Here is an 11,807-nt window from a genome sequence, read left to right on the forward strand (position 1 = left end):
AGAAAATAGTCCTTTTGATAAGTTATCTTTAAAATCCCTGCCTGTTCTCTAAACCAAAAGGTGTGCTTCAGAGTAGCTCCCTAGGGAGATCCAAAGGAAAATGTCTGCCAGCACTGCAGTTGGGAAACTAAGGACAATTGAACCCGTCCTTTCTTTCTGCTGAGCAAAACAGCCAGCTAAAATTTGGTGTTGGAGTTCAAACTCCTCCATCAGTCCAGCAAGAAACTAGATAACATACAAACTCTCCAAATAAGCCCTAGTACTTCCATTTTGACAGTGTTTTATTGCCTGCTATCTTGAGCTAAAGTCAAAGAGGGAATGCACATTTAAATCTCTTTGAAGGCAGAGACCATTTCTTAGTTGTCTCCAAGCCCCAAATATATAGTAAAGCCTTTGCAGAAACCCTATAATTATTGAATGTCTTAACTAATCAAATAAGGTCAAGATGTTGTTTCAATGGCTATAATAACAGATCCTGGCTTAATTAATTTTGTATACTGATGATTTTGTGGAATTAGGTTCCCGTGGTTTGGATGGACCCCCTGGGCCAGATGGATTACAAGGACCGCCAGGACCCCCTGGAACCTCCTCTATTGCTCATGGATTCCTCATCACACGCCATAGCCAAACAACAGATGCACCACAATGTCCACAAGGAACAGTCCACATCTATGATGGCTTCTCTCTCCTGTATGTACAAGGAAATAAAAGAGCTCACGGTCAAGACTTGGGTGAGATAATTGACATATTATTGCTTACTATACATTTTGTTTTTGGTTTTGAAAAACCTGGTAGATTCTGGAGTAGCCCTAGTCAAAGTGCATCCCTCTATTCTTTTGGTGCTTCCAAATAGAAGACCATGTCAAGTGTAATTGAATTTAGCCAGTATGAATTTTAAATTAATAACACTCCACTGAAGTACAATTCTTGGCCTAACTAAAGAAAGTTTTGAAAAGGCTATAAATAAGTACATTTCTTGGGTTCTTTACAACATAACTTCAGTGGGAAATGTTTATAATTCATTAGAGAGATATTCCTCTTCAATAAGACTAGTCATTATCAAGTTGAAAGATAATTTCTTAAGGTAATCATGATTCCTAGATCAAAAAAAAGCATATTACTTTGTATTTATAGAATACATGTCTAAGCTTTATAAAGCATTACCATAGTACATTAAGGCTACGCAAAGCACCACATTTCTACAGAAATTTTAATTCATTTCAAGTGTTCCCATGCATGATATAATTTCAAAAGTTTATGGAAAATGAAGCTGAAATGTAAGTACATGTTGTTGAAAAAATAAAATGAAATTCATACCTTTTTAAAAATAATGCAGTTTCCATGAACTTTCTAAAGACCTCTTGTATATTTTCTATACTGTATTGGGCAGCTCATTTGACAATACAAGGCTGAATTGAATGACTCTCAGGAACTCTTCACTTTCCAAGATTTCTTTCTCCTGGAATTTTTCCACTGTGTGTTGGGGTTTCATTGTTTGACCTGGAACATCATGTTTTAGGAATCATTATCTAATTTGCCAACATACAGACAGTCAAGAAGATAATATGAGTGTGAGCATTTAGTCCTGCAGTTAAGATACTGATGCCCCTTGTCAAGGTTCCTAGGTTCAAATCCAAGCCCCAACTCCTAACTCCAGCGTCTTGCCAATGCAGAGCCTTGGATACAATGGTGATTGCTCAAGTAATTGGATTCCTGTGCCTATTTGGGAGACTCAGGTTGAGTCACCAGCTCCAAGCCTTGGCTGTTGCCTAGTCCCAACTACTGGAGCATATGAAGGAGTGAACCAGGAAATGGGGCACTGGGGTCATGTCATTGCAAGCTAATCTTCTGCCTGCATCACTGGCATCCCATATGGACTCTGTTTTGAGTCCTGGCTGCTCTGCTTCTGATTCAGTTTCCTGCTCATGGCCTGAGAAAACAAAAGAGGATGACTCCAGTCCATGGACTCAAATGACAGGAGGGGGCAGAATTTTAAAGGAACCAATCGTCAAATCTTTGGTATTCATATGAGTTTTCTCCTAAAGTCACTTTGCTGGTGAATGTGGTCTGCATAATCTTCTTTGCTGTGTTCCCCTTCTCTGTTCACATTGACACTTTATAGAAGAATCATGCTATGGCACACCACCCTGCAGTGTGAAAACCACTGAGAGACAAGTTCCAAAGGGAAATTCAAAATAACAGTGTTGTTAAAGTCTCCCATTAACTGAGGTTCTATAAATTACTTCTCATCCATCTCATTTCTAAGCTTACAATTTAGTTTAATAATTATTAGCATTTATAATGTGTATTTCAGTTGGGAATTGATAGCAGCTATAATGATGACAGATCAAAATAAAATATCATAAAAAGCCTTATACTCCTAAAAAGTTATCATTTTTTGCAGGATACATAATACATTCAGTAACATGTTCTGAGCAATTAAGCAATAAAAATATATCCAGATAAAACTGTGAGAGGAGTAGAAATTGTTTCAATTTTCAAGAGAAATAATGTGAATTTCCTATTATTAAAAATAGTTTATATATTTAATACACAATAGTTAATGTTACATTTCAAATGATCACATGAGATACACTTAAAAGCGTGGGGAGCGGGGTGCTAAAGCTACTCTGGGATTGATAGGGGCCATTGCAAGATGGTGGCTGGCCCAGGGCCAGGAGGCCGAGTCGGTCTCGCCAGCAGGTAAGCAGGAAGTCACAGGGATAGGCTAATGCCCTTGCTGTGATTACTGACCTATCACGAAGCGCCAAGTGGACCCACGGGGAGAAGTGATTGGACGAGAACGATATAAAAGTAGCTGGTAAAAGCTAGGCGGGGGACGACAATGAAGGACGGGACGATGACAGACGGAGAGATGACAGACGGACGGACGGACAGACGGGTGGACGACGACGGACGGACGGACAGATGACTGACAGACGGGTGGGAGGAAGGGTGCCAGAGAGAAGAAGCAGGGAGGAAAGCTTAGACCAATGGGGACAGGAGCAGCGGAGTGAAGGTTTTAAACGCAGCCGCTTTTGGCAGTGAGGGGTCCGGTTGCGGTTCCAGCTTTTCCCAGACCCCCAGAGTATGCCTTGTCATTTTAGTGTTGCTGCTGCTGGGCGGCGGCAACATAAAGAGTGATACATGAAAGTTTATTTCAAATATCAGCACTCCCAAACACAAGAAATGACAATTAGCAAGGTATATATGTGGCATGCAGATTTTCAACATTTAGTATTACAAAAGCTAGTTTGCAAGGATATATTTGAAGGTGAGAGGAAAAAAACATTTTTTTTTAATACTAGCACAGTAAAAATGTAAAAAAGGACAACTTTAGCTGTCAAAGATACAGGCACCATAGCACTTAAAAATGTGTGAGGGATATATGTTATTTTTCTTTATACTTTTGTTAGCAAATGAGATGGGAAAATGCTTAGTCACTGGTTGAGATAACTTCTATTGCATCTAATAGCACTGAAATATAAACACTTGTGGGCTTGGTGTGATGACTTAGTGCTTAAATCATCTTCTTGCATGTGCCGGGATCTCGTATGGGTGACGGTTTGTGTCCCAGCTGCTCCACTCTTATCCAGCTCCCTGCTTGTGGCCTGGGAAAGCAGTAAAAGAGGATCCAAAGCCTTGGGACCCTGCTTCCACATGGGAGACCCGGAAAAAGCTCCTGGTTCCTGGGTTTGGAGTGATTCAGCTCCAGCCATTGCAGCCACCTGGGGAATGAACCAGGGGAAGGAAGATCTTCCTCTTTGTCTCACCTCTCTGCAAATATGACTTTCCAATATAAATAAATAAATCTTTAAAAAAGAGATTGTGAGATTTGTTCTTTTTGTCCTCTCCCCTCCCCACCTCCTTCTTTCCTCTCTTTTTCTATTTATCTATTCTCTTGAGACCTATCTGTACTTGCTGCACATATTTGTCAGCAGTACTTTTGTCTTTAGCAATAAAGAAATTGCAAATTCACCCCAGGCACATACTAGCGGAATCTTAGGGGAAAGAGCAGCCTGGACCAGGAAATATTAATGTGATATCCTAAGGACTCAGTATATGCCCTGCATTTTTATGTAAATTACTAAATGTTCTCCATAAGACATAATTATTTTTTAAAGATATGTTTATTTGTATTTAAAAGTCAGACTTTAGAGATAAGGTAGACACGCAGAGCTAGGGTCTTCCTTGCACTGATTTCACTCACCGAAATGACCATAGTAGCCAGAGCTGGCTGATCTGAAGCTATAAACCAGGAACCTTTTCCTGGTCTCCCACATGAGTGTGGGAACTCAAGGACTTGAACAATCTTTGGTTGTTCTCCCAGTCCATAAGGAGAGAGCTGGATTAGAAGTGGAGCAGCCTGGACAGAAAACAACACCACAAGGAGAGGATTGACCTGATGTGCTGCTGTGTCAGTCCCAAGATATCATTATTTTTAGGTTACAACATCAGTTTAAAAACAGCTTTGGAGAAGTCCAGGGAAATTGCTTGATTGGCTAATCCTCCACCTTCAAGCAACAGGATCCCAATCGAGTTTATTTATTTCTAGCTGCTCCACTTCCCATCTAACCTCCTGTATATGACCTGGCAAATCATCTGAGGATGGCTCAAAGCCTTGGAACCCTGCACTCACATGGGAGACCCAGAAGCAGCTCCTGGCTTTGGATTGACTCAGCTCTGGCCATTGTGGCCACATGGGGAGCAAACCAGTGGATATAAGACCTCTTGCATCTGTCTCTTCTTCTCTCTGTAGATTTAGTTTTCCAATGAAAATAAATAATCTTTAAAAAGAAAAAAAACCCTTTGAACATAAATAGTGAACTACCACAAGAGATGTCCACTTAAATTGCAAAATATACTCTAAATTTAGAAGTGTTTGTAAAGGACTATATCTTAGAATTTTTAAAGTAAAAGATATCTAATATCTAAGAAATAAGGCAACTTTATTGTTGTGAAATTGCTATACTTCTAGAATAAAGATTAATTATGATGCATTTCTTTATCTTTTTGTCCCTTGATTCTTCCAGGAACGGCTGGCAGCTGCCTTCGTCGCTTCAGTACCATGCCTTTCATGTTCTGCAACATCAATAATGTTTGTAATTTCGCTTCAAGAAATGACTATTCTTACTGGCTCTCCACTCCAGAACCTATGCCAATGAGCATGGAACCCCTGAAAGGCCAAAGCATTGAGCCGTTCATTAGTCGGTGAGGCATTGGTTTCGTTTTGTTTCTTGTGAATCCCGTTTGATGAGCTGGACAAAATAAGTCCAATGCACATGTAGTTGATGATATGCATTCCGTGTGAAGTGGAACAGAGATGCCTTTTAATATTCAATTTAAGATTTCATTTGATTGACTTTTAGTGAAAGTTGGCTTTTGACTGACTTCTTCCAAAGAACTCAGGATCTAACCATTACGCAAATTGCCAGTCCATGTTATGCTAATTACTACAATGAGGTGAGACGCTATATTAACATAAAGGAGATGTATTTTGGCTCGTGGTTCTAGATATCTTATATCTGGGAGCTTCATTTGATGATGACCTTGTTGCTGGCAGAGTCTTGAGGCAACACAGAGACACATGGCAAGAGCTAGCACACATATGTCTTTACATCTGCTCTCTCTACCTTTACTTATATAACCACTAGGATTCAATCACTGGAGCTCCACTCTAATGACTTTATCTAATCTGAGTCACTTCCCAAAAGCCCTACCTCTAAAACACCACAATCATATTAAGTTTCTACCTTCTTAATCCCCACCTCACACTAGGAATTACAACTCAAACAGGAAGCATTGAGGAAAATTCAAATCTATCCCAAATTTCAGCAAATACATACACAAATTGGTCTAACACATGTGTCAGGCTCAGGTTAAGTGCTAGAAAAGATCCAGTAAAATGTTATGAAAGCATAGGTGACAAGGCTATAATTCTAAGTAGAGAAACCTGGGTTAAATATATGGAAGCAATGTGTTTTGGAATCATCAGATTGTGGTGGATTGGAGGTTGTTAGCATAGGAGGTTTGAGAGGAAAAGATGTGTTTAGAATTTAGAGTAGGGCCTGAGCAGTGGTACAGCAAGACATTCCTTTGCGCTTGATTCCAGCATCCCATATAGGCACCAGTTCATGTCCTGTCTGTTCCACTTCTGATCCACCTCTCTGTTTACTCTGGGAAAGCAGTGCACGATTGCCCAGACCCTTGAGTCCCTGCAACCATGTGGAAGACAGGGAAGAAGCTCCTGGCTCCTGGCTTTACATCAGCTCAGCTTTGGCCATTATACCCACTTGAGGAGTGAAGCAGCAGATAGAAGACTTTCTCTATTTCTCCTGCTCTCTCTGTAAATTTGCCTTTCAAACAAAGGTTAATAAGCCTTAGAAAAAGAATTTAGTGTAGAAATGTTGCATGGGGATAAAAAGCTGAAAAAAACTGACTTGAGCTCAGATGGTAGAGGACTTTCAATGCCAAACTATGATTTGGAATTTACTTGCTGTATAACAAGGAGTCATTGCCCCGAAATTCTTGAGTTACGCTTCAATGAAGAATCATCATTGTGTATGAAGTGCAAAAAGGATAATAGGGATGTGAAGAGACCAGTTAGAATGAAGGATAGTGCTATAAGCCTGATATGAATGGGTTAGAAACCTCAGAAATCTTTGTGGTGTCATGTATTGCATTATTAGGAGGGGTAATATTTGACAATATATGAACTGTAAGAAGGAGAAAGTGACAGCTGAGATTTGGCACCCAAGAAGCAGAGTCAGAGTATATCATTAATAGGGATTTCTTGCTATTTTGCCCGTTAGAAACCTTAGTTTACGTGACTCTCCTAAGAATGTTGGTTATTGCCATTCTTATTCTGATCATGACCTGTTATTCTAGTAGCCAAAAAGGATGAATCACTGGGAATACTAGTTTCTTTGCCAGTTAATATAAAGATTGAACTATCTTAGTCTTAATTACAAATTCATGGAACACTTTGTGATACATTTGTTTGTGTTCTTTAGAAATTTTCATGGGTATGTCTATGTGGTATGTGATATATATTGCTAGTCCCAATCCTTGAAGGCAAATGGCAATCTAAATTCACTGCCTGTTTTACAGGAAAAGTGTGCCAAACTGTCTCCAGTCGTATTTCAGAGGGGTCCTGTGTACTCTATTAAAGATCTGGTAGACTCAGCTATATTCACTCTATTGCTGTTTGATTTAATTTTATGGATTTCAGCAAGTGCCTGGGTATGTGTCCAGTGTTCTGCATGGGTTATAATTCTCCAGATATGGCTTAAAGGCTAATACATATAATTTGAACCTAAAGTAACAGAGATTGAGAAAGTGTCTGTTTCTCATCTTTTCTTGTTTATCAGATGTTTTTACCACAATCTCACCATTACTAAGTAACTACCCTCCATTTGGATACATTGACAGCAAGTAGTGTACACCAGGCCAAACTCTAAAGGTAGTGGTGGCATTGACTAGAACAAACAGGATTGTAGGCCAGAATAGAAAATTGAAATGCTAGAGCAATGCATCTGTAATTTCAGTGAGGTGGGGGAAGTTCAGTTTTATGCCGTTACTTTATTGTATGTTGGTGAGAAAGGGCTTTTGCAAAAGCAATTCTCACTGTGTATTTTTCCCCTTTTCTTGTTGGTGAACTAGCCTTCCATATGAGAAAAGTTTCCAATGAAGATCGATTGCTATTTCTCATGTACTTACTCTGTGGATTATGTTTCCTCTGCCTTTTCCTTTACCAGATGTGCAGTATGCGAAGCCCCAGCTGTGGTGATCGCAGTTCACAGTCAGACCATCCAGATTCCCCGCTGTCCTCAAGGATGGGATTCTCTGTGGATTGGTTATTCTTTCATGATGGTATGAAACACTCTTCCTCGCCTAGTCCTCCTAGCTGACTGACTACGATATGCACATTTGTTCCCAATGTGATTTCCCTGTAATTTGCGTAGTGAGATACTTGAAATTCAGGCAACTTCTGTTCAAGCATGCGTTCCTTCTCACACGTTTTCTGGAACACTTTCACATAACAAACTTAATGCATTTGTTCACTCCGCTTGATGTGGATACTAGTCTATTACCACTGGTCCTTGTCCCTTTCACTGGTTATGGAGTTTTTAGTAAGCTCAGCATATATGTTTGGGTATTCACTAAGTTCTTATGACACATGAGTATTGCAGCACATTTTCCTTGGTCTTTTGTAGCATACAAGTGCTGGGGCAGAGGGCTCAGGTCAAGCTCTGGCCTCCCCTGGTTCCTGCTTGGAAGAGTTTCGTTCAGCTCCCTTCATCGAATGTCATGGGCGGGGTACCTGTAACTACTATGCCAACTCCTACAGTTTTTGGTTGGCAACCGTAGACATGTCAGAAATGTTCAGGTAAGCTGCTGGTGACTTTAGTTCAGTTGGATAATCTCCTTCACAGATGGTGGAGAAAAGGTGGCAGGGGTGGGGGCGGGGCGCAGTTCTTGGATGGCTTATCCTCACCAAATGTTAGGAATTCATGGTCTGTATCCTTTAATAATTGTTTTCGTTTACATGACTCAGGTCAGAAAATCAGATTTGACTAACATAGGGTAAATATGTGTGAGATGCCTTAGTACTAACCCTTCACTGACAAAACAGATACAAAAACACCTAATGCGACATGCACAGTAACTCAACAGCTGCTATTCTAGAATTCTATTCTAGAATTATGGCTAACTAGGAACTGAAGTTTCAATCTGTTATTTTCTCCTTCAGTTCCTTTATCTCCTCTCCCAGTATATTTTAAAAAGCTCTCATCTCTACGTTTGGATGAGTGACACCACATATAAAATAGGCACCCCATGATATTTCATTGTATTGAAATTTTTTTGTTTGAATTTTTTTTGTTGCTTCTCTTAAGTTATCATTACTGGATATTGTTATGATGCTAACCATGTATTTCTCATTAGCTTCATGGATCTCTTTCATTCTGTGAGTATTAAAGCGTTTCAGAGAAAGAGGGAGGCATAGGATACAATGATAATAGCAGTGGGGAGAACAATTACAAAATTTCTATGACTAATTATGGCCACACCAGACACTGCATTGCAGTACAATGCTCAAAAACAAGCTATTACACCTACCTTGCACAAAGAAATTGCCTATGAATTTGAATCAGTAATACAGTTAAAATACTAGAAATGCGAATCTCATTGTCTTGTTATTCATTTCCCAGTAAACCTCAGTCAGAAACACTGAAAGCAGGAGACTTGAGGACACGTATTAGCCGATGTCAAGTGTGCATGAAGAGAACATAACACAAGAATTCTTCGTGTGTTTTTACCTGTGATATGCATATATATATATATATATATATATTTCTCAAAATGCAAAGTCTCACTCTCTCCAACTTTACCACTGCTGCCACGAATGGTGCTACTATATATGACCAAGAGAGCATGCTAACCAGTAACCATGAAGATTCAGCCGTACCTCAGCAACGTGCCAGAACAAGTTCTGTATTATTTTTATGTGAAAGAAATACAAAAACTAAGTTACCTTTTTGGGTCCAGGAGTACTTTTTTCCAAGGACTGCAGGATGAAGAATATGCATTTTGCCCAGTTATTAAAATGGCTCACTAAAAGGTCAATTAAAAGACAAATCGCACAGAATAAAATAAATGACTACAGTTTGGGGAAACAATTTTTTTCATGGTGCTACTAATCCTACTGTATCCAAGGTTTTTCACATAAAAGTGTTAAGCATATTTTGCTCTGTAAGTAAAGAATGTGTATATTGTGTAAACAGTTTTTTAGCTTGAATTGTTAAATCATTTACGTGTGACCTGGCATGATTCTCTATTTACAGAAAAATGTAAGAAAGCCTAGAATACAGTTGGAAAGATTTTATATCCTTGTTTATCAGAGTGAGAGAATTTATACTCTTACACCAAGTTACTACTGAGAGTAAATTTAAGTTTTATCCCCGAAGTTCTTACTTGACTTTTTAAAAAATATATATCATTTTTAGTCACTTTAATTATAATTCTAAATGTTCGTTGAACATACCAAATTCTAAATATTAATGGGATAATTTATTTTTTGGCTGTGTTCTGCAAGACACTCCTAAGAACAAATGCACCCCAGTTTTAATATTTCTTGTATTATGTTCTTGCCCACCCTGACTGGACAAAATTCTCCCCAACAATTTTGATAAACAAAAGTACACACAAAAGTTATAATAATAATAATAATTCTTTTTGCTGGTGCTTCTTATGTAAAAATTACTCTTCTGTGGTCTCTGCTTGTATGAGAACTGGGAAGACAACACTTAGTTCATCTTGTCTATTCCATTACAAAATGTTAGCTGTTTCTGGTTTTTTTTTATTTTAAGCATTTCATTATCAATAGCTATAAGATGCCTTACCTCCTTAGCAGTTGTCTTCTCACTTAATGTTTTTTTTAACCCACTAATATAAATTTAATTAAAGATATATGTCCTAATGATGGTTTGCTGTGTATCTCTTCAGCTTATGTTTAAGAAACTTGTTCATACACATCCACATATCAACAGGTTTTCCTTTCATGGGGAATTGATTCTGCAGACTTGAATCACTTTGACAGATGACAGAAAAATATAGCAATATAAACCATTTTCTAAGGAAGAAAATCTATTAGTGTTTTGAGATAATTTCTTGACTACATTTTACTGATGACTGAGGAAGTAGAATTAGTTTGTGTTTGGGGAAGAATCTGTAATAATGTTTAAAACAGATTAGTGTGGTGATATTCTTAATTATTGAGATGGACAGAAGATTGTGGAGAACTCCTTGAAAGATGTACTAAAACCCTCTGTTACAGCTAAGATGTCAGACAGTGAAAACAGTTTTGAGAGTTTGTGGTTCCAATATGAACACATGTAAAATCTAAAGTTTGGAGTCCATAGTGGTAGAGTTTAGGATCTAAACACTAGTAAGTAATCAATTTGTTTATTTTCTCTATCCAATTACAAATTATAGCTCTATTTTTCTATGTGGTTTCATACATGAAAACACCAATGCATGATTTTAAGCGAAGACACCACATTGCATCTCCCAGGTTTCTGTACATGGTATAAATTCAAAAGGTTGCTGCTTGCATTGCATTGTAAATACCAATTCTAAAGATTTTGCAATTCGTAGCTTCCCCTATCTTGTATAGCTGAATGTAAATCTTGACTCAAAAATAACTCTCTTTTATTACATTTTAAATTATTGTATGAACATTGTATTGTACATTTTAAATTGTTGTATGAACAAAGCCCTGCTTTGTTGTGTACTTCAGACAAAAACAATTAGGTATACATGTGTAATCCATTCCAGGATTTTAATGTTAGTGGACCTCCCTGCCCAAATATTGTTCTGATCTAGCTATTCCTGTGGTTACCTTTAACGAGTTTTGCAGTCATACACTAATTATTGTTTTTCCCATGTGAGCAAGCAATGAACGAGCTGTTCTATTTAATCAGATGCTTTAATTACCAAATAGTTAAGTGTAACAATGTGGTTTTAAAAGTCAGTGAATCTTTCATGATTCAGATCAAAAAGGACCAAATCCCAATGTTACAAAACCATGTTGAAGAATTGGTTCATAGGTATCTCCTGCTTCTAGAAGAAATAGAAGAAGTGATAGGTATGTAGGTCAGTAAATAATGGATAGATGGATAGATAGATAGTTACAAAGATATGTTGTGTAACAAACTATACACTTCCGCTACTTTTCGGTCTTTTTTGCTTGGTCCTCTCTCTAATGCCACGTTAGTCTCATCACTTATACCTTCCAAAAGAGGTTT

At 38.2% G+C, this 11,807-nt stretch overlaps 1 protein-coding gene across 1 annotated transcript in view; it reads left to right on the plus strand.

Annotated features, from left to right (window-relative positions):
* COL4A5 (collagen type IV alpha 5 chain) overlaps nucleotides 1-10,484 on the plus strand; it is a 191,899-nt gene extending 181,415 nt beyond the window's left edge. The window contains exons 47-51 of the mRNA XM_058658440.1: nucleotides 519-731; nucleotides 5,034-5,211; nucleotides 7,758-7,872; nucleotides 8,217-8,389; nucleotides 9,213-10,484. Coding sequence (XP_058514423.1) covers nucleotides 519-731; nucleotides 5,034-5,211; nucleotides 7,758-7,872; nucleotides 8,217-8,389; nucleotides 9,213-9,294 — 761 coding nt within the window. The 3' untranslated portion in view covers nucleotides 9,295-10,484. The remainder of the gene's footprint in view (nucleotides 1-518; nucleotides 732-5,033; nucleotides 5,212-7,757; nucleotides 7,873-8,216; nucleotides 8,390-9,212) is intronic.
* Nucleotides 10,485-11,807: the final 1,323 nt, after the last annotated feature.

Source organism: Ochotona princeps, chromosome X (genome assembly GCF_030435755.1).
Source record: "Ochotona princeps isolate mOchPri1 chromosome X, mOchPri1.hap1, whole genome shotgun sequence".
NCBI classification, from domain to species: domain Eukaryota; kingdom Metazoa; phylum Chordata; class Mammalia; order Lagomorpha; family Ochotonidae; genus Ochotona; species Ochotona princeps.